The sequence below is a fragment of the Stenella coeruleoalba genome (assembly GCF_951394435.1).
Source record: "Stenella coeruleoalba genome assembly, chromosome: 16".
Classification (NCBI taxonomy): domain Eukaryota; kingdom Metazoa; phylum Chordata; class Mammalia; order Artiodactyla; family Delphinidae; genus Stenella; species Stenella coeruleoalba.
The window spans coordinates 71,050,483-71,072,904 of NC_137162.1; the positions used below are offsets into that span (position 1 = coordinate 71,050,483).

At 45.4% G+C, this 22,422-nt stretch overlaps 1 protein-coding gene across 9 annotated transcripts in view; it reads left to right on the forward strand.

Moving 5' to 3' along the window:
• The window catches only part of RHOBTB1 (Rho related BTB domain containing 1), a 69,542-nt gene extending 47,667 nt beyond the window's left edge, over nucleotides 1–21,875 (forward strand). For 7 of the 9 annotated variants that reach the window (XM_079901063.1, XM_079901066.1, XM_079901062.1 and 4 more), the window contains 7 exons: nucleotides 1,080–1,265; nucleotides 4,042–5,021; nucleotides 6,704–6,822; nucleotides 13,076–13,226; nucleotides 16,305–16,393; nucleotides 19,048–19,153; nucleotides 19,696–21,875. In XM_079901063.1, the coding sequence (XP_079757189.1) occupies nucleotides 1,080–1,265; nucleotides 4,042–5,021; nucleotides 6,704–6,822; nucleotides 13,076–13,226; nucleotides 16,305–16,393; nucleotides 19,048–19,153; nucleotides 19,696–19,865 (1,801 nt within the window). In that variant the 3' untranslated portion in view covers nucleotides 19,866–21,875. The remainder of the gene's footprint in view (nucleotides 1–1,079; nucleotides 1,266–4,041; nucleotides 5,022–6,703; nucleotides 6,823–13,075; nucleotides 13,227–16,304; nucleotides 16,394–19,047; nucleotides 19,154–19,695) is intronic. The other 2 variants (XR_013824418.1, XM_079901069.1) reach the window with 2 other exon arrangements.
• The last annotated feature ends 547 nt before the right edge of the window (nucleotides 21,876–22,422 follow it).

Genomic DNA, 22,422 nt, shown 5'->3' on the forward strand with positions numbered 1-22,422 from the left:
TGATTCATCGACTTGATTCTTCTCATTATATAAACAATAAAGGCAATAAATTAACATCTAATAAAATTGTGAGTTTATTTCTGAATATAGCTGCAAAATAGTCTTGAATCCTTGGTTATAACTTTTTCTATTCTTTATATTCTTCTGCCTCCATGTTTTCACAGTCATCATTCTGCACATTTGAACCTAGAAAGATGGTTTATAATTCTTATTAAAGATACCTTTTAGCAATTATCTGTCAAACACCATAATTGACAACTGTTTTGTAAAACAGTTCTTTGGCTCCTAGAATGATAAGTTATTATATAAAACATGGAAGATCCTTATGTCACAACTGACTACAAAACAATTTTCCTTTTTTCCATATATCTGCTCTGTGTCATGTAGCACATTTGAGAAATCTGCTTCCAACATTTTCTCATCCATCTTATTAGCCGTCTGACTAACTCCGGCTAGTTTTATGTTAAATACTACCTTCTTGCCTTACACCCAGCAAAAAGTCGAAATTCCTGCAAGTTCAGGACTTTTCCTTTTCAGAAAAAGATAAGTGGTTGTGCTCTCTCCATGTGTGCTTAAGGGAGAAGAAGGGCAGAAATCCTTCTGTGTATTTGCCGACCCTGTACAGCAAATACCTGTTACATTTTTTTGTAATGCGTAAACTGTTTGCTTTATCTCATTGAGTCATCATCACCTTTCTGTTTACAGTGGTAAATGGTATTTTTTTATTATTTTCTTTTATCTTGAAACTATTTCTTGTGATGAACAGAAATAGTTCAGCATGTGGTGGTTCCAGACCTGAGTCTAGTTTGGATAACCCACCCGTACTGTAAAATAACGTCACTGGAAACCCTTCTGCAGTGCAACATGGAAATGAACTCAGGCTGTGCGGGTGCTGGAATGTGGAGGCTTAATGGGCTGTTTGCATGACACCAAGATGTATTTTAATATCTGGTCTTTTTTTTTTTAAACTGTGACATGATATGGCATTCGATGGATGGGGGAGGGGAGGACCCATAATGATAAAAGAGAAAATACAAGTTAAAAGGCAAAATACAGCTTCTTGTGTGATTTCCTTTTAGGTCCGACGTTGTGGTCCTCTGTTTTTCGATTGCTAATCCCAATTCCCTAAATCATGTGAAAACGATGTGGTATCAAGAAATCAAGCACTTTTGCCCTCGCACACCTGTTGTTCTAGTTGGCTGCCAGCTAGATCTCCGCTATGCCGATCTCGAGGCTGTTAATAGAGCCAGACGCCCTTTAGCAAGGTAAGCCGAGGGACTCAGTGTTTCCCTGTGCCGGCCAAATTAAAATTTAGAGGTAGCAGATGTCTCTGTAGCCTTGGGTTCTGTTCTTCAGTGGCTCTGGGGCCCCATCAGTCAGCCATATACTTTAGGTTTGCTTGTTGAACATGAGGAAGGGGTGTGTGTCCCTGACCCCTCTCACCTCTTAGGCAGGAGCCCATTTTTGTAAAATGGTTGACCAGTGATTGAAGTGAGTTCTCTAATTATGATACGGAGTGTATAAAAGTGCTTTGAACTTTGTAAAGTAGTAAACAAACTGTTAGCTACTCATAATAATGTCTTTCTGGAAATTATATTATAGTAAAGTTAACCGACGTTCAGAGCCATCAGCCATAATTCTTGCCCCCAGGAACATCAGGTTCATGCAAACACATATATCCAGGTGTTTGTTTGTTTTGTTTTGTTTTGTTTTGCGGTACGCGGGCCTCTCACTGCTGTGGCCTCTCCCGTTGCGGAGCACAGGCTCCAGACGCGCAGGCTCAGTGGCCATGGCTCACGGGCCCAGCCGCTCCGCGACATGTGGGATCTTCCTGGACTGGGGCACGAACCCGTGTCCCCTGCATCGGCAGGCGGACTCTCAACCACTGCGCCACCAGGGAAGCCCTATCCAGGTGTTTTTAATCTTCTCATTTTCCTCCATCCAACCTCTGAGAGTATTTCATTCCCAAGTTGGCAGTGTCAAGTTTTAAAAAATTATATACACCTATGGTTGCAAAACTGCTTTTCAAATGGCTCTAGTGGTGATATGTTTAGAGCGTCACACGTTTAAAATACAACTTGAAGGAGAGTTTGTTTCAGTCTGTATAAAATGTGGATACCAATCTTGGTGGCGGGGGCATGGAATAAGAGTTTTTCCAAAAGCTGTGCTCCTTCAATATTCTCCTTTAAAAAATAATTTTATACGTTTTATGCTTAACTCCATTTTTTGCTGGTGAGCATAGCTTTCCCCAAAATGTTGATATTAATACCTTCCTTCCAGGCAGGTACTTGCCTTAATAGGGTTGTTAGAAAATTTTATACAGATACAAGTTTTTATGCTCTCACAGCAAAAGCAAATGGTACTTTGTTGAGATAATTTCTGATGTTCTAGGTATGTCTTGGATGAATGTTCTGAAAACAATTCATGTTCCTTCTATTCTTAAATGCAGGGACTAGGAATTGAATATCGTAAGCCACGTAGAGGGAAAGAGGACTCTGGGCAAATGAGAGATGAGCCCCTGGCCCCGGAACTTTCTGTTTCAAAGGTTAGGATAGTCGGGCCTCACACCGTGGATGTGCGGAGGCCTGGAGGAGAGTTACAGAGCTCCAGGGGACAGTCCTTTCCATAGACAGTTCTGAGATTTGATGAAGGAGGTGGCATCTGAGCTAAGCCTTAAAGAGATTCATCAGTTTGTGATGAAGTTAACCCTTCTCCCTCTCTGCACTTCCCTTCCGCCTTTACAACAAGCTGCAGTTTTCCATCTAGGTCCTCAAATCCAAATTCTACCCAGTATTCTTACTGTTCCTAAGGCCGGTGCCTGTCACACACATCACCCTTGGTCTCGTAAGCCAAATATTTATTTAGGAAGATCATCTCCTAAGAGTGTGTCTCAGAACCAAGGATGTGTGTATGAAGAGTATAAGGACAGATCCCATCTTGCCTACGTTCTGGAATCCATCTGTGTCTTGACCACGGTAAAGCCATAATTACAGCACTCTTCTGCCAGTACTGCTTCCAGACATTTGGCTTCCTGGGTTTTGATTAGATTGTAAGCGGGCCTTGTGTGCCGGTCTAAAGGGTGCAGACTTTATTCCATGGGCTCTGTGGAACCAGAGGAAGTTTTTTGAAAGAACTGCGGCTAAGTCATACTTGTATTATGTGAGGAATTTTCGTGCAACAGTGAGCACTGTGAGAGAAAATGTGGAGAATCTGAAGAAAGATGAGTTCAGAGGCTGATGTACTAGTCCAGGCAAAAGATGATGAGGGCCTGACTGAAGGGTGTGGAAGTAAAGAGGAGCGGTGAGATATGAAATAAGGCTCACAAACCTAATAGAGGAGACTTAACGAGCTGTCGGACATGGACCATTTAGTCTAGAACCAGGGAGTTCTAGACTCTCGTTGCTTAGGAAAGGTCTCTCAGCAACTTGCAAATGTGACCTTAGGCAAACCCTTTAACCTCTCTGCCTCAGTTTCTTCAGAATGTAGAACGAATATAATAGCCATAGAGTTGCTCTGAGACTCAAGTGAGACAATGACTATGGATTGATTTTTAAGGTATACAGCAAAATGTAAGCATAAGGGGATAATAATGAAAATGATGCAGATGATGGTGGCAATGATGATAACAGCCAGCGTGTCTCAAGCACTTACTGTGGAACAGGTACTGTGCTGGGCAAATATCTCATTTAAACCTTCCAATCGTTCTTTGAGATGCAAGTACTCACTATTATTCTTCCTATTTTACAGATGGGAAAACCAAGGCTTAAAGAGGTTAAGTAACTTGTCCAGGATCACATAGCTAGCAAATGGCTGATACTTGAGTTACTGTTGTTACTACCAGAAGCACTTTTTTTTTTTTTCCTGCAGTCATAAGTCCTTTATATCTGCAAGTCTTAAGGTTGGTAGATTTTTCAAGAGTCTGGTTAAAAGCCTGAATAGGATTTTAAATGTATAATCCATGTAGGTGCTTAGCTAGGCCCTGGTTACTATTTTCTTTCCTGAAAGAAGACTGGTTCTAATTTTTAAAGTATTCTATTTCAGGCCCATAAAGAGAGGGGATATCTTGCCCCCAGAAAAAGGCCGAGAGGTTGCAAAGGAACTGGGCATACCCTACTACGAAACAAGTGTATTTGACCAGTTTGGAATCAAGGATGTGTTTGACAATGCAATCCGAGCCGCCCTCATTTCCCGCCGGCACCTGCAGTTCTGGAAATCCCACCTAAAGAAAGTCCAGAAACCTCTACTTCAGGCACCATTCCTACCTCCAAAAGCCCCTCCACCGGTCATCAAAGTTCCAGAATGTCCCTCCACAGGGACGAACGAAGCCGCCTGTTTACTGGACAATCCTCTGTGCGCTGACGTCCTGTTCGTCCTCCAGGACCAGGAGCAGATCTTCGCACACCGGATTTACCTCGCTACCTCCTCTTCCAAATTTTATGATCTCTTTTTAATGGAATGTGAAGAAACCCCCCATTGGAGCGAAGGAGCCTGTGAGCAAGAGAAGCAGAGCAGGGATTTCCAGGGGCGGCCCCTGAGTCTTGATCCAGACGAGGAAAGGGAGGAGGGCACCCCAAGGACACCTCAGGCCGATCAGTGGACGTCCTCAAGCCAGAACCTGTCCCAGCAGGAGACCCCGGGGCTGGAGGCCGAGGGCTCAGCGGCGGAGACACAGACCCTGTCAGGCTGGAGTAAGGGCTTCGTTGCCATGCACAAGGAGATGCAGGTCAACCCCATTTCGAAGCGGGTGGGCCCCATGACTGTGGTCAGGATGGACCCATCCGTCCAGCCAGGCCCTTTCCGGACCCTGCTCCAGTTTCTCTATACGGGGCAACTGGATGAAAAGGAAAAGGATCTGGTGGGCCTGGCTCAGATAGCAGAGGTCCTAGAGATGTTTGATTTGCGGATGATGGTGGAGAACATCATGAACAAGGAAGCCTTCATGAACCAGGAGATTACGAAAGCGTTTCACGTCCGGAAGGCCAACCGGATAAAAGAGTGTCTCAGCAAGGGGACGTTCTCAGGTGAGTGGGTCCAATGGCAAAGTCATCGATACCTCTGGTTGCCTTTGATCAAACGTTAGCCAGACACGAGGAGGGGAAGGGTAACCGTCACTAGCGTACGTAAGTACTCTTCCCCCACGTACCCAAGTTCCACGTATTTTGCTTATTTCATTCTCACAGACTTGAGGGTTAAATCTGATGATCTCCGTTTTGCAGGTGGGGAAACGGAGGGACAGAGAGGTTAGGTAACTGGCCCACGGTTATACAGGTAGTAAATGACTGAGCCAGGATTTGAACGCAAGCTGCCCCCTAAGGCCCCGTGCTGTCACAGCGCTCCTCAAGGGTAGGTCGAGCTACCCGTGAGCCTCAGCCAGTCGGTTTGATGCTCACAACTGCCCTCCAGGATTCCTTCCCTGATCAAGTCTGTTTTGACCCTTCGGCACACACCCATGACAAAAATCAGTGACCTTTGTTCCCGAGGCCATTTCGGTGACCCTCTGCACTCCCACCTGGAAAGCGTCATCTGTCTCTAATCCCTCTCCTTTCACTTCTCACCCTCCTTTACCCTGCTCATCTGTATCCTTCCTGCCCCTTCGTTGTCTTTGATAACTGTGCCGAGGGCTGCCCACAGCGCCCTTATGTAATTGCTTAAGCACCCTGGTGGCCTGTATCCAAGATGGGCGACTGGCCCATGCTTGTCCTATCTTACAGGCTTGTGCCGTTTTTGTTCTGTAATTGTCCTCTCTGTGTAAGTTTCATTGTAAAACTTTGACTTCCTGACTTCTGTTTACAGGGATACTTGTATTTTTCTTTCGCTTTCATAATGCCTGTCATAGTAATATACATGTAATAGGGGGTAGCTGAATCTGTTCATTAATTTTGAAGCTTTGCGTAATATTTACTCCAGACATTGACCGTCATGGTACAGAAGCAGTCTTGAAAGTTAATGAAATGTCACAAACCCACAGTAAAGTAAACAATAGACCTTAAGTGAACGTGATGAAATCTCCCTTTCCCTACTACAGAGGTATATTAACCAAATACAGTGTGGGAGCTTCAATTGGATTCCGTTTAAAAAAAAAACAAACAAACTATAAAATACAATTGGGGGTAATTAGAAAAATTTGAATATGAACTAGATAATGGATGATATTAGGGAATTATTCCTAATTTTCATAAAAATAATAATGGTATGGTTATCTAGGAGAATGTTCTTATTTTTAGAAAATTCTTTATTAATAAAGTAGTTAGGAGTGAAGTATCATGCTGTTAAAAAATGTCTACATAAATGTAAAATATATAAATATATATATCGCTAAGGCAAACATGACAAAATGTTAAGCATGTGAAAAGCAAGTTGTCGTTGTACTATTCTTTCCACTGTTCTCTATGTTTGAAATTTTTCATAATAAGGCTGAAAAAATATTCCTCTCCTTTATGTTACTTTATGGTTCAGAGAATTTGTGTTGTGACCCTTTGTGTAATTTTAACTGCTTACTCCTTAATCCTCGGAGGACACGGTGAGAATTGGGTGTGCCCAAGGCGGGGGGTCGGGGGGTGCCGGGGAGGTTGGGGAGGGGTGGACACAACATCAGTGCTTAAAGGTATGGAGGAGAGAAGACGAGAGATGTAGGCTGAGGCGCGTGGGTGGAAGTTTCTCGGGGAGGTTGGCTCACGCTTGTGCTTCCTCCGTCCTTGGGCAGATGTGACATTTAAGTTGGACGATGGAGCCATCAGTGCCCACAAACCGCTGCTGATCTGCAGCTGCAAGTGGATGGCTGCCATGTTCGGGGGGTCGTTCGTCGAAAGCGCCAACAGTGAGGTAGGTGCCTTCCGAAAAGCCCAAGCGGCATGTTTATGAACGTGCATGTGTATTTATGTTAGGAAGTGTTTAACTGGCCAGAGGACTTCGATTCTTTAACTGCTAACTTGGAATAGGTTTGTTTCTTTCCCTGCAGTGGAAGACTGGAGTCCTAACCACTGGACCGACAGGGAAATCCGGAATAGTCTTTTAGGCAGTGCTTCGGTGTCAGGTCACCGTCGTCTTTTTTTTTTTTTTTTTTTTTTTTTTTTGCGGTACGCGGGCCTCTCACCACTGTGGCCTCTCCCGTTGCGGAGCACAGACTCCGGACGCGCAGGCTCAGCGGCCATGGCTCACGGGCCCAGCCGCTCCGCGGCATGTGGGATATTCCCAGACCGGGGCACGAACCCGCGTCCCCCGCATCGGCAGGCGGGCTCTCAACCACTGCGCCACCAGGGAAGCCCCTTCACTGTCTTCCTAATTCTGCCGTTATGAGGAGTTATGAGGAGCTGTTGTCGCTCACTTGTTCTGTGTGAGCCCCATGTGCTCCTGTATCCTTCCATCCTCACAGCTCTCCTTGTCCCTGAAAACATGCTCAGCTATATTTTTTAACAAATGTCACCAGGCAGGGTACTCTCAAAATCACATCGAAGCAGGGCAGACCGTCTTCCAGAAGGTGGAGACTGAAAAGTGTCTTCAGTCACTTATGTCCTGGGCTCAGCTCTGCAAGTAACAGACGGGGGAATCTTAAAAAGCCACTTCCTTGTGCCTCGGCCTCCTTATCTGCAAGACGGGGGATGCACTAGGTCACGCTCAAGGTGCCTGGAGCTGCAACTCTCCGAGGCTGCGCCCTGATCTGTCTCAGCTCTAGGGTTTGTCAACTCTAGGGAAACAGTAATGGAGCAAAGGGTGACTCCTCTGAAAGGCCTCTTGGAGTGCTTGTTACATCTAGTAGAAGCCACTGGGTAACCTGTCAAACGCTGGCCCTATCTCCAAAAGAGGGATATTCTTACAGCAGAGCAAGCCGTATCTTGGAGACCCTGTATCTCCACCTTTTTACGAACTGTTGGAAAAGACGGAAAAATTCCCTTCAAGCGTTTCTGACTTTAGTCTAGAGGTAGGCATTTTTTCTGTCGAGTTTTGCAGGTATTTCTTAACCATCTTTTTTAAGAAAAAATAAAACATGGGGACGCAAGCTTATTGTCCTAAGAGGCTTGTTACGCTTATCTCAGCATCTCTCCAAACTTTTAACGGAAATACAGAAAACAATAGCTAACTTTTCCAAGGGGGGGGGGGCCTCACACCAGAAATCCGAGCACTCCCTTTGTGACCCAGACGCCTGCATTTGCATCCCCAAGTAGGGAAACAGAATCCTAGAATCCCAAGCCAGGAGGGCCAGCTGTCACTAGGCCACCCTCCTGCTTCCAGAAAAAACTACAGCTGCTCCTAAACCGACCCCCAGCCAAAGACTGTCTGTTGGGGGAAGAGATGTTAGAATTATCCGGATGACCTCTTCTGGTGTCTGCCAGCCTTTGTAAACCAGGAGGTCCTTACCTGTAGCTAAATGAAGTCTTTCCTGGGCCATCAAAGGTGTTTGGGAGCATCGTTACTGAGATGACAGCAGCTGGTAGAGGCCACCCAGTGAAGAAAGGGCTTGAGGCTCAGATCCCCCAACTCCCCTATGTAAAAAGCTGAGTGGCCTTGGGCAAGTGACCACCTTGCTGGGCTCCAGCCTCCCCATCTGGAAAAGGCGATCGTAAACCCGTAACGTGGTTGTGAGGTGTGACAGTTGATACTTGCAAAGCACGTCGTAAGCGCTAAATGCAAGATGACCTCAGTCCTATTTGGATGCCGGTAGCATTGATGATATTCCTTCCCTCTCACTTCCAAGAAAATTGGGGGAAGCCACCAATTCATAAAACCTCCTCCAACTGGCACGTCGCCGACTTCAGTAATCTCCTGAGATAAAGAGTCCAGAGGCTCGCTTCCCTTCTTTTTCCAGCTCTCTGAAGTGTGTGCCAGGAGTGCCGCAGATAGCCTGCTCTTCACGCAGCAGAGAGAAGTCGATCGAGGTCAGGAGCCCATTGTCCCACAAAGGGACACTGTCAGAGCTGACCTCACAAATGCTAATCCCCTTTATCCCTTCCCAGAATGGACTGTAATTGTGTCCAGATTAAAATGTGCGGGAGAGGTGACCAAAACAAAAACTTGTCAGCCGATGTGAACCACACGCGTACGCGGCGCCACAGCCTCTCCCAGGGACGACACCTGTTTAGCTTCACCCTGCCCCCCACCCCCTAAGGACCAGGTCACTCACCATTGAGAACTGCAGCTGAGCCTGATAGGGATGTAGAGATTCAACCCAGCTCAAGAGACAAAGGCCATGGAACCAAGCAACCGAAGGTCTGTGCCAGGGCACCTCGTATACGAAGAATGGCATGAGCTGTGGATATGTCCAGCCTTTCCCGCCCTTTCTCGTGATTTCCAGGGTGGACTGTAATTTACATAGTTATGAACTCTAGTCACAGCTTGACCTTGGGCAAGAGTCTGACCCCCTTTAGACCTGTGTCCTCATCTCTAAAACGGGGACCTCAAGAGAACCTTTTTCAAAGGGCAGGTAAGGCACGAGGATACGCGTGTAAAGCATCAGATTTGGTGCCTAGAACATGCAAAGGCTCAAGGAGTGTCAGTGACTATTATCCCGGAGGATTCTTGTTAAATTGTTTCCATGAGGAGCTCAAGATCTTTGTCCCCCAAAAGCCTTCAGGTAACAAGCCCCCAGTTCCCTTCCTAAACTAGCGAAGTGTAGTAGAGATGGTTATGGGGGTAAGAAGAGGCATTTGGTTAAAGGCCCAATAAATGCTTCATGGTTAATTGAGGCGCGTATTCACATGGGCCTTTTCTTCCTAGGCCACCTTTTAACTCTTTGTCTTCTGAAAATCTGACATCCTCCACAAAATCCAGCCTCTTTTTTTTTTTTTTTGCATTAATAGAATTCACATGCATATCCAGAAAGGAATAAAATATGCCCACTGATGTTCCTTTAACTTTTTTTGTCATTTAATATTTAAGAAGACACTGTAATTTACTTCTGTTTTTCTCATTACTTTTAATGTAGCAGTAAGCATAATTTTCTCCCCAGAGGTACTCAGCAAGTGGTTCATTAAAAATGCATGGCCGGCTTGTAGGAAGCAATGCTCTGGATCTAGAATACTCTCTCATTCTCTATGAGACCATCTCTAATTATAAGCCTGATCGTCTGAGCTGATCTTCGCAATTAAAATTTTAAACCAACTAAACTGGAATATGGGTCGTTGTTTAGGGTAGCATCGTATTCTTATATTTTTTAAAGCTACATTCAGCAGGTAGGGCACAACATTTTTAATTCCATTTCTTGTATTTGTATTATTTTTTAAAGTTCTGTAAAAACGGTCGCTCTGTTGCTATTCAGTTCATTATAAATGTTGAAATCACAGAAACAGCCTTTTACAGAGAATCAGCATCGAGGGGGAAAGAAATGCATGTTCTGAAAGTGTTTTCGTTTTTTCTCATTTGCTGGTTACTTCGGAGGGTCCCTAACATTATTTGCCCAAAAGAGCCATTGCTTTAAAAAAAAAAAATGTTAGTGTTATATTAAGCAAGAAGGAAACAGTAGGTCATGGATGATTCCAAATGTCAGAATGCTCTGAAGACCGTGGAAGTGTTGGGCCAGGGCTGCTTGCTGGAATCCACTGTCATCTCCGGCCGCCAGAAACAACTTCTTTCCATTTAGGATGTCCATTTTGCCATGACTTAGAACGCACTCTTAGCAAAAATTGCTAAAGTCATCTGGGTAACTTCAAAATCCGTCATCTCAATGAAGAGAAGCTTTAGATGTCATCTATTCCAAACCTCTCCCATGTCACGGATGAGGAAACTGAGGTTCAGAGAGGGTGATCTGTCAAAGGTCACAGAGCATTTTAGCAACACCTCTCTGGGCCTGCCCCAGCCTCTTGCCCTGTCCTCCAAGCCGTTATTTTCAGAAACAGCAGACATCCCCATCCCTGAGAGAACAGGTGCTCATAGGAAACTCTGGGACTTTTTTATAGTGATAACCACTAACACTTTAGAGCACTTAGCACTTGGTAAAATGTATATATTTTTACTATCACAGTGGCCCAAATGTTAAAGTTTCACAAGTTAATTAACCTTCAGTTACCTAAAAGGGGTACGAATCCAAGCACCATTCTAGAGAAATGAAATTTTGCCGTATGTCATTTGCCATATTTGCCATAAGTAAATTCACGTCTGTACAAGATGAACGCATGTGCACGTAAACATGTAGACACACAGATATAACCAGTGTTAGAGTCACTGGAATAGCAATTACAACACCATGGCTTCTCTATTTCAAAATGGTATAAGTTATAGTTTCTACTTGCCAGGTTTTATTTATTGTAGAGGTTGTGCTAGAAACTTGAAGTGATCACGCTTGTCAAGTCATTGATGGTAGTAACCCATGCAGCTTATGAATAGAATCATCATTGTTTTCGCTCCGTCTGAGAGGGGAGGGGGTAATTTTCTTAATATTTCTAGGAGTTTTTCTGGGCCCTCTTTGATACACTTAGGGAAACTCCAACTGTCTGAAAGGATATTCCCTCTCTGAAGTGGCTGGTGTCTATGCAGGAAAATTATATAGATGGTTGCTATAACCTAAACCATTCTGCAACCACACCACTAGAAGACTGCAATGGCCACAAGGCCCCTGTAGATTGTGGAGGCATTTTGTGTGTGTGTGTGTGTGTGTGTGTGTGTGTGTATATATATATATATATATACACATATATATACACACATACATACAAATATATGGAGAGAAATTAGATATATAGTATAGATGTAATCATATATAATATACAGATATAATCATATATAATTCATAAATGTAATCATATACAGATATATATTTTTCTATGCTGTATAGAGAGGTTTATTAAGTACCAGAATGAAGAAGTGTGTGACTGTGCATCCTTTTGAACTTAGAAATCTAATTCTAAAAAACTGTTAGTGAAATAAGGTGCTGTAGTGTAGCTTTCTTCCTTACCATGAAGGGTTTCCAGTCCTACACAGCAGTTCTGAACATAGACTTCAGAATCATATTTCCTGGGTTCAGATATCAGCCCCAGCCTCCTAGCTCTGTGACCCTGGGCGCTGGACTTAACCTCCCTGAACCTCCATCCCTTTACCTGTAAGATGGCAAAAATAAAAGTCTCTTCCTCCTAGGGAGGATATAAGGATCAAAATAGATAATGCATGTGGAAAGCTTATTAGCACAGTACTTTGTGCATAGGAGGCCTTCTATTGGGTTAATTCTTATCGTCATTCCAAATAGCAAGCACTAGGGGCACCATTCCGTGTTTTGCCAGGGTACGTCTCGTGGCGTTAGAAACCTAAAGTGAAGAATACCTGCTATAACGTGTATATCCTTGTTGATCCAGGCCCAGACATTCAGAACTCTACTTCCCAGGCAGTCCCTGGCTCCCCAGCAAACTCTAGCGTGTAGGAATATGGGCAACAACTACAGGTACTCAGGAAGGAGATTAGGGGGATCCTCCAGGGAACGCTTCCCCATACCCAGCCATTCCCCTAGATGTCCCAAGCACAGGTTTCTCTGCATCTGCTGATACCTGATAATGTTCCAGTGGTTCTATGTCTATGCCATAGGAAAAATAAAGTGTGTGTGTCATGCGAACATATACTTTTCAATTTTTTTTTATTGACATAGAGTTGATTCCATGCTCGCATTTAGTGAAAGAAGGTTGGAATCAAGCCAGTCACTGTGGCAACTAGGGTGGCTGTTCATCCTTTGTTTTGACATCTTAGAGAGCTGGGCTCTGTCATGTGTCAGCAACAGTGCAGTGTGCAGCTCCCCCCAACACCTGTCATGTTGCTAGGAGATTTCTTTCCCCACAATCGAGTATTATAAGGTACTTGGCAAGGAGGGCCTGTAATGTCATACATTTACAGCCCATTGGTCTGATTTATAAGCCCAAACAGCCATTTAAAAATTCCAAATCAGGCTATGTCAGGCAGCCCCACTTTTTTGTCATCTACAAATCAAACGGTTATGTTTCAAGCCATAAATAGTAAATGACTTCTCTGCACAGCCTCAAAGCAAGGTGTCCCGGACTCACTAACAGTGAATCACACAGTGGGGATATTTACAAGCAGTAGAGCCTGAAAGTGTGCCCACTGCTTTCTTCAGCAGAACTTACCTTTTCAAATCACCTTTCAGGTATATCTCCCGAACATAAACAAGATGTCAATGCAGGCGGTACTGGATTATCTTTATACCAAGCAGTTGTCACCTAACTTGGACCTGGACCCACTGGAACTAATTGCTTTGGCAAACAGATTTTGCCTGCCACACTTGGTCGCGCTTGCAGGTAAGGCTGATGACTCAGGGCCATGCGGTGTCTGACTGTCATATTTATCAAAATCGCATTTAAGCAAAAATAAGATTTCCAGGGAATAAAAATTTATTTTTTATCACCCAATATAGGACTGTCTGGTACAGGGTGATATGAACGGATCAAATGTATCAGACAGCCCAGTTCAATTCAGCAACTATTTTTTCAGCACCTACTTTGTAGTAGGTCCTGCTGATGCACATTTAAAGCTGAGTAATGCATGGCCCCTGCCCCTGAGGCCCGTGCTCTATGCCCTCTGCCTCATTTGTGGGTGGACCACAGAATTGGAAATAAAGCTGTTGTGTCCATTTATCCCCATAATATGTGTTCAGACACAGCGTCTAAGAAAGAGGCAGGGGACTTCCCCGGTGGTTAAAAATCTGCCTGCCAGTGCAGGGGACACGGGTTCGATCCCTGGTCCGGGAAGATCTCACATGCCACGGCACAACTAAGCCTGAGTGCCGCAACTACTGAGCCTGCATGCTGCACCTACTGAAGCCCACACGCCTAGAGCCCGTGCTCCGCAACAAGAGAAGCCACCACAGTGAGAAACCCACGCACTGCAACGAAGAGTAGCCCCTGCTCGCCTCCACTAGAGAAAGCCCGCGCGCAGCAACGAAGACACAATGCAGCCACAAAAAAAAAGAAAGAAAGAAAGAGGCAGTAGGAGGCAGTGGGTAAGAACATAGGCTACAGATCCAGATTGCCTGGGTTCAAATCCTGGCTCCACTATTTACTGGCTGGATGATTTCCTACTTGATTTAACTGCTCTGGGTCTCAGCTTTCTCTCTCTTTAAAATGGGGATCATAATATTCTACTACAGAGTTATGAAGATTAAATGAGTTAAGAGATTATATATATATAAAGAGAGAGAGAGGCCTTAGGAACAGTGTCTGGCACCTAGTAAGCGTTATGTAAGTGGTTTTCTTAAAGCTATTTTAGAAAATGTTCTGACATTGTCAAGACCATTTTGGGAAAAAGGGAGACTTGCTTTAACTTCACAGAATCTTATGTATCATTTCTAGACTTGCTCAGTTGGTGAGCCAAAGCAGGTCAAAATAAGATACACGCTTTCGAATATTGTTTTTCCTGAATTTAAACCTTGTGCTTCATCACCAAAGGTTTCGATTAGCAATAAGGGTGTTTATTGCTACATTTAGTTGACTCCTGTTAACCGTGAAAGCAGAATGGTGCCTGTTTTGCTCACTGGCTTATCCCCTGCACGCAGAAAAGTGCCTGAGCATATGAGGTTCTCAGTAAAGATTTGTTGAATCATTAAATGAAAATGAATGTACGAACAAACCAACCAGTCATATCTGCCCTTGACTTCCTGCCAGTGTCTCTAGAGAAAAGATTTACTTCTCCGTATTCCAGGTTTCTACTACAGTCAACCAACTGGAGATCAAAGTTTTCTCCTTACCTCCCTTCTTCACCAGTTGGATAACAAGAGATGGTTGAAGTATTGCTATTCATTTTTTTAAACGGTTTTTAACAAATATACCTGAAGTCATAAATTCAAATGAGTATTGCTGCTAGGAGGCTGCAATGGGCAATTCTTTTTTTCAGAAGTAAGAGTCCCAAGCCATTTGACTATCCAGTTTTTACAAGTATTTGTCCTTTGAAAACAAATTGAATTTTTTTAAATAGTCAAAAGTAATTTGGAGGCAAATCTGTTGAACAAGGTTTGCAATCAATCTTGAAGTAGTGCCATTTTTGCTTAAATATTAAGTGTGGGGATGAAAATATGGAAGAAACTGACCCAAAGAAACCTTCTTGTGTGAACTATAGACTTCTATGTATGTTTACTTTTCTTATTAAATGCTATTATTAACTATTATGATTATTTAGTAAATAGCTTCCTAAGGTGATTCCTTTAATCCTTTATATAGTGTTTGCTGTGTAGTATAGAGTGTTTAGACCATAGTGTTTAAAAGTCGGTTTCTGGGGTGAAAATGCCTTGCAAGGCAAAGTGTTAAATGAATATCAAGAAATATTGCAGTTCCCTAAAATTTAAAACCCAGTGACTGGACTTCCCTGGTGGCGCAGTGGTTAAGAATCTGCCTGCCAGTGCAGGAGACATGGGTTTGAGCCCTGGTCCGGGCAGATCCCACATGCCGCGGAGCAACTAAGCCCGTGCGCCACAACTACTGAGGCCACGTGCCACAACTACTGACGCCCACGTGCCACAACTACTGAGCCCACGTGCCACAACTACTGAAGCCCATGTGCCACAACTACTGAGGCCGCGTGCCACAACTACTAAAGCCCGTGCGCCTAGAGCCCCTGCTCCAGAACAGGAGAAGCCACCGCAGTGAGAAGCCTGCTCGCCGCAACTAGAGAAAGCCCATGCGCAGCAATGAAGACCCAATGCAGCCAAAAATAAATAAATTTATTTTAAAAGAAAAAACAGGGCTTCCCTGGTGGCGCAGTGGTTGAGAGTCCGCCTGCCGATGCGGGGGACATGGGTTCGTGCCCTGGTCCGGGAAGATCCCACATGCCACAGAGCGGCTAGGCCCGTGAGCCATGGCCGCTGAGCCTGCGCGTCCGGAGCCTATGCTCCGCAACGGGAGAGGCCACAGCAGTGAGAGGCCCACGCACCACAAAAAAAAAAAAAAAAAAAATAGAGGATTCTAGGCAGGTACTGGCCTGTCCAGAGCACGCTCCAACAGAACTATGTGCAGTGATGGAAACTTCCTGTGTCCGCATTGGCCGATACACATGAAATGCGGCTTGCGTGGCTGAGGACCTGAAGTTTTTACTTGGTTTACTTTTAATTATTAATTTAAGTTTAATAGTTTCAGGTAGCCAGTAGTTACCATATTGGACAGAGAAGGTCTGGAGGACTCTAGATATTTCAGAAGGCGAACAAGGATCCCCGGAGTCGCCGGTGCACTGGCTGGAGACCAGGACTCCCCGTGCTGAAAGGCGCGCGGCAGAGCGGGCCCTGGCTTCAGTTCACGTGGAGCTGTGACCCGTGCTTCCTCCCCTCGTGGCTGCTCCCGGGCCACGGCCTCCAGGCACTGACTTTCTCCCGCTCCCTCTCTCCTCCCCAGAGCAGCACGCTGTCCAGGAGCTGACCAGGGCCGCCATGAGTGGCGTGGGCATCGACGGGGAAGTGCTCTCTTATTTGGAATTGGCCCAGGTTTGTAGCAGTTTGCCTTTCACCTTTTCAGTGTGTTCAACCAGTTCGTTTAACGCTGATGCAACATTCCGCTGTTGCATCTGTCTAAATAAAGATGTCACCACCGAGTCACAGAGGCCCCCCACTGTGTGCAACGAGAAGATCTGAGAGTTTTACGTTTCATGCACGGTTCACCCTGCTGGGCTTTGTTTGAATAAAACAACAAGGACCCCACCCACACGCCAGCCCCCTTGTGCCCCCCCTCCCCCTGCCCAGAGGCACCAGCTTCACAAGTGGGAGAACAACTCAGGGCATGGGAGGAGAAGGCATTCTCTCTCCTTCCTTGAATTCTCAAACACGGATTGGCCGAGATCAGACAGTTTCTAGAATTTCGTGAAGTCCAGTGCTGGATGCCTCACGTCTCACTGCAGCCCTCCTGGGTTTTTTTTTACATCAGTACTTGTTACTGTTGACGTTGTGTTTCCATAATCCCCATACACACTTGCCCCCTTCCTCCATAGAGGGTCTGAGATCCAGCCTCGGCTTGGTCACTACGTAACTTACTTAATGCACAAAGCTAAACTCTGCCTCAGTTTCCTCATCTGTAGGAAATAAGGATGGTAATTCACACCCTGTCAACCTTACAGATTATTTGGAGAATCAGGTGGGAGAGAAGGTTCCAGAAAGAGCACCAAAGAGAGGAAGCCCTCTCGTAATACAAGGCACGTATGCAGAGTTATCTAGTCCCTGGCCTAGACTTACTGGCGATGAGGTTACACTCTGAAGGAACTAAGAATAAACTCTTTCGTTTCTTCTGTGGCCTGTTAGGTTTGGCTTTCTTCATTCCCTTTCTCAGGGCAGTGGTTCACTAAGTCTTAGGTCAGGCAGTTTCAATCCAGATTTCTCAGAAGGGAAAACGGTGGACCAGGACTTCCCAGCAACCTGCTCACTCTGACTTAGCATTCAACAAGGATTTGTTATTTTCTCCCCCTGTACCAGGCACCACCCTAGACGAGAGGACATGGAGATACAAACACGGTAGATTCTCTGCCCTTGGGGCCGTCCTAGGCCACTGAGGGAAACAGACACAAGCACAACTTATTAAAATCCAATGTGAAAAACAACCTCACAGAGGTTCCAGTTAAAACTGAGAACAGACATCAATTACAAGTCAGATCAGCAAGGCCCCATCAACATTCCCATTTGGATGTTGGATGGCCCCAACATCCAAATTGGAATTTGGGGGTGTTTTGAAACAGGCCTGGAGGACAGTTTATGACCTGTGCCCTCTCCAGTAAGTATTCCTCCTCGAGAACAATCAGATGACCCAGAACTTCATATAGGGCCAGCCCACTGGAGGTAATGATTTACAGTTGTGTCTATTTGTTTGCTGTGTGTTCCCACCCCGTGACCTCCCCCGACCCCGCCCACACATACACCCTGCAAAGAAAGAATATGATTCCTGCTCATCTCTGACAAGCCGTGGCAGGAAGAGTTTAGGACAGAGTCTCCCACATCTTAGCTCATTTGTCAGACCCTAACCCGAGGAGTAAGTATTTAACAGTCAGCTTGGGGACAGGTGGGACGCTGATCTGTTGCATTTTCCAGTTTCTGGGGTGTAAATACCCCTACCTGGCCAACTTTAACAACTTGAAGTCACCGAGCTCCGTGATGCTCTCGAGCAGGTACAAGCCAACGCCAGTACCGCACTGCTCTGCTCTGACTTGCAGAAGGAAATCTATTATCGAGAGAAGTCGGAAGCACCTGCTAGAACTGTCTGTCCTGTTGGGCTTGTGATCTGCAGAGAGTTCCTTGAGTTAGTTTCTGAGGGCGTTGGCTTTCCTCTTGGCCTCTGTTCAGGGCACTGACGGGGGCCCTGGAGGAAGCGCACTGTAGGTTTCAGGGGTTCACCTGCTCAAAGAAACTTCAAGAGCAACAGACAACAGAATGGATGCCTGAAAGGGGCCTGGACAGAAAGAGTGAGGGGTGGGGGGACCTGCCAAATTGGGGGAGGGAATGGGGAGTAGGCTGTGGGTTTTTGAGCATCGGGTGTTTTGCAGTCACGGCTTCCTCAGCTGCCACTGTCCTGAGCGTCTGCTCAGAAAGGAGAGGGTGGATCGAGGGTCTGGATCCCTCCGTCCCCGCCCACACTGCCTGCTCTTCTTATGTAACCAGAGGACAGGTGGAGGACAGGCACACATGCCGCGTGCTCCTGCACTGATCTTTCGTGCTCCTGTTTTAGCTCTCTGGCCCCAGCCACCTGAGCTTCGACATGCAACACGGAGGATTCTGTTGCCGAGGCTGCTTAAACGGAGATGACATCGCTGCTTTCTCCCGTGGTCTGGTGCCTTCCAGAGGCCACGGCCACTTACCGTTAGAGGGCAGATGGAAGGGGAGAAGAGGAGGGCGAGGCATACTTTAGAGTCCTGATCTGATACAGTGATTATTTTTAGCGCACATATCCCAGTGGGGGGGGGGGGGGGAGTGTGCCGAACGCTTAGGCGTGGCTGGCGTCGGAACCATGGGCAGAGTCAAAACCGTGTAGTTAAAACAAGAGGTTTCCGAATTAGTCATCTGGGCCCTTTATTTCTTTGACCCGTCCTGTGGCTTTTTATTTCTTTGTAGCCCCACTTTAGAAAACAGAGTCTGACCCCCTTTTGGTCACTTCCCTGCAGTTTCACAATGCCCACCAGTTGGCCGCCTGGTGTTTGCACCACATCTGCACCAACTACAACAGTGTTTGTTCCAAGTTCCGCAAGGAGATCAAATCGAAATCTGCAGGTGAGGCCGTGCGGTCCCCATCTGTCCAGTTCCCCTCACCTGTGACTGAAGGCTTTACCTTCACTGCCCTCGAGAAGGAACGCGGGCAGCCCCCAGCTCATGGAGAATTCCTTGTGCGGTAGTCACAGATTCACGTGACGTGACCCAAGGAATTGGAGGTTGGAAGTCATCTCTGGAGAACTCCACGGCCGGGGGGATCTGGGCGGAGGGGGCGTTCAGGATGCCCTGCTGTGGAGCGAGCAGAGATTGCTGGCTCGCCCTTGTCCAGGGAGGCGTGCTTGGGAGCGAGCTTACGCTCTGAAGTGAAGGGGTCCTGGGTTCAGGCTGTCTGTGTCCAGCTGTGTGATTTTAGGCAAGTGATTCTACCTCTGAAAACTCTGGTGTCACAGTCTGCCACTGGCCCTACCCACAGTCCCTGCCCATTGGGTAGTTAAGATGAGCACACGATAATCATATATAAGAAGCCTAAGCACAGAACCTACCAGCACAAAGAAACCATGAATGAAGAGCAGGTATCACCATCTGCATCTTTCCTTCCCCAGACAACCAGGAATACTTTGAGCGGCACCGCTGGCCCCCCGTGTGGTACCTGAAGGAAGAAGACCACTACCAGCGTGTGAAAAGGGAAAGAGAGAAGGAAGATATTGCACTAAATAAACATCACTCGAGACGAAAGTGGTGCTTCTGGAATTCATCTCCAGCGGTCGCCTGAGGCAGAAGAGAAAAAAAAAGAAATCTGACACACCACTTTTCAAAGCACTGCTGTAAAATCGGTCTTACTATTAGAGATAAGGTGTAGTTCAGGTGGCAGGCGCCGCTCTTCCTCCACTTTCATGCATTTATCTGTGTTGGGATCAAAGCACAAGCTCACCATCCATGAGCCTGGACAAAAAGGGAAGTTGACGCCCACTGCATTCCTTAAACTTGTATATTTTTTGTTAGAAGGCTTAATAAACTTTAGTCCGTTATCTCATTTCTTTTTATACAAAGGAAAAAAAAATCCAGCTCTCATGTTTCGAATTCCAAATTGGAAAATATTTTTATATGGTCTCTTGTAAATGAAAATACTGTGTATTACTTTATTTTACAAGCCACACATTAACCATGAAGTCGCCCTGTGATTCTCTTTGCCCATGTGATCACCAAGCATTATTACTTAGAGGGTTATCCTTCTGTCGTGAAGTAAAGGGTTGGAATGAAATTCCCCAAAGTGCAAGTTAGGGAGTGTTTCATCTTTGTTCTGCTGAATAGCATCGGTATAATTACAAAGTCCACTCCAAGAATGTGTAATATTTACGATATTTGCCATGTAAGTGCTAGTAATTATATGGTTATATGTGCCATGTAAAATAGAGTGATATCACATCTTCTGTTGTATAAAACATCTAGATTTAAGAGGACAATCTTTATAATCATTAGAAGGGCTTATTAAATCCCAGCATTATCCAGGGCAGACTCTCTGGTGGACCTGAATACAGAAGATACCGTGAGAGCATTGGTGTTCGGATTGCTGTATTAGGATGTCCATCTCTCAGTGTTCCTTGATCTTGCCGTGTTTCTGCATGCAGATTCTCCACTGACTTGAATCGAGATGGGCAAGGGAAAGGGTCCCCGGACTCTGTCCCAACGTCTGCAGGCTTGTCACACCTCCCCACTGGAAACAGGCTTCCTCAGGTCTCTCACCTGCGGCCAACTCCACTTTGTAAGACCCATATTTTTAACTCTTCCCAGGGAAAACTCATGTTGCTGCAGAAGTATACCAAGGCAGACCACCCACCCCTGCTGAAATTCAGCGGGGCCTGTGAAGGCACGAAGCTGGAGGCTGGGTCGTCTAGGGTCACTGCATTCTCCAACGAAGATGGGAATTTTACTCCAAGAGTCTAGACGGAAATGGTGCTATTGTGAGTTAGTTCTGACCCTTTGTCATTCTGAGTTTTCAGTGTTAAAATAGAAAGTACCGAGCAGGGGAGTTTTGAGAGGCCGTCAATCACTGCTTCTCTGTAAATTAAAATGTTACAGCACTCACGCAGAGCATTTTCAGGCCACACTTCCATACCTGTCAAGGGATGTTGTATGGTGGAGGCTGGGACTTATTCTTTCAGGAAGTCAATTTACTGATGCTAAAAGCTGTTGATTTTTTTTCTACCTTTCAGAAGTTGGAAAAGAGACAGTTGAATCCAAACTCCAATGTTGACAGCCAAATATATTTGAAAATCTATCCAGATTACAGGTGGACATTTATGACTGGCAGGGGATACACACCAGATTCAAGAGCTGGGAGAGGCCCAGCCATAAAGAGGCTCCTTTGTCACCCTCTCATGACAAAGGAGGGGGCAGCAGAGTAGGGAAGGATGGGATGATTGTAAATGCCTCTACTTTAATTTGGGGTCAATAGGTTGTAAGTCATTAATGGAAGGAGAAAGGAGACAGAATGAGAGGAAGCATCGGCATATATCCCATCATAAAATGGTAGGAGTTGAGTTTTCGATGAGTAGTCAGAATGGAATTTATACAACCAAAGCTCCCATGTGATTGTAATCTTGCCAAAATGTAATGGACATATAAATGAACCTGGGTATAAGCAATAATATCCACTAGTGTTTGTTATCAGCTACTGTAACCAAGTGGCTGGTTCATTTGGTTAACGCTGATTATGGCCTTTTAACCATGGTGGTTTGTTTTGTGTTTTTTATTTCACGAAAAGCCAGTAAAATCGTTTAGCTATAAAATGCCTCCAGTTTTTCTTTAAGGACTACCATCATTATCATGTGTGTAATTTTCATTGCTTTTTTAAAAAACTGTCAAAACTTTAAAGGTGCTGGGTCACGGGAGCTGTGTGTCCTCTAGGAACCAGGCAGCTTGAATGACCGTCATCTCTGTTTTCAGTATTGCCAGCATGGTGCAATGCCATGATGTAAATGAGGGGTCTGGATCTTGGCTCTTGGCTAATATGGTTATGTCATTAGACGTGGTGCAGTTCTGGAAAGAACAAAAATGGACTAATGGACTAAGTCCATTCCCCTAATGGACTTCTTATAACCGGATTTTGGGGGATTCCACCAGCAATTCAGTCAAAGTTTGCATTGGTGGACTCACGAAGATCAGTCTTTTCTTCAGAAGTAGATCTGAGAAAAGGCTTTGGAAAAATCTGTTAAAAATCTCTGGACTTCTAGGTAGTGTAATATTTGCCCAAGCTCAGAAGGAAGAAGGGTCTCCAGTGAGGTCACAGGGGGGGATTTTCTGAGCGGCAAATTCCCTATGACTCCATG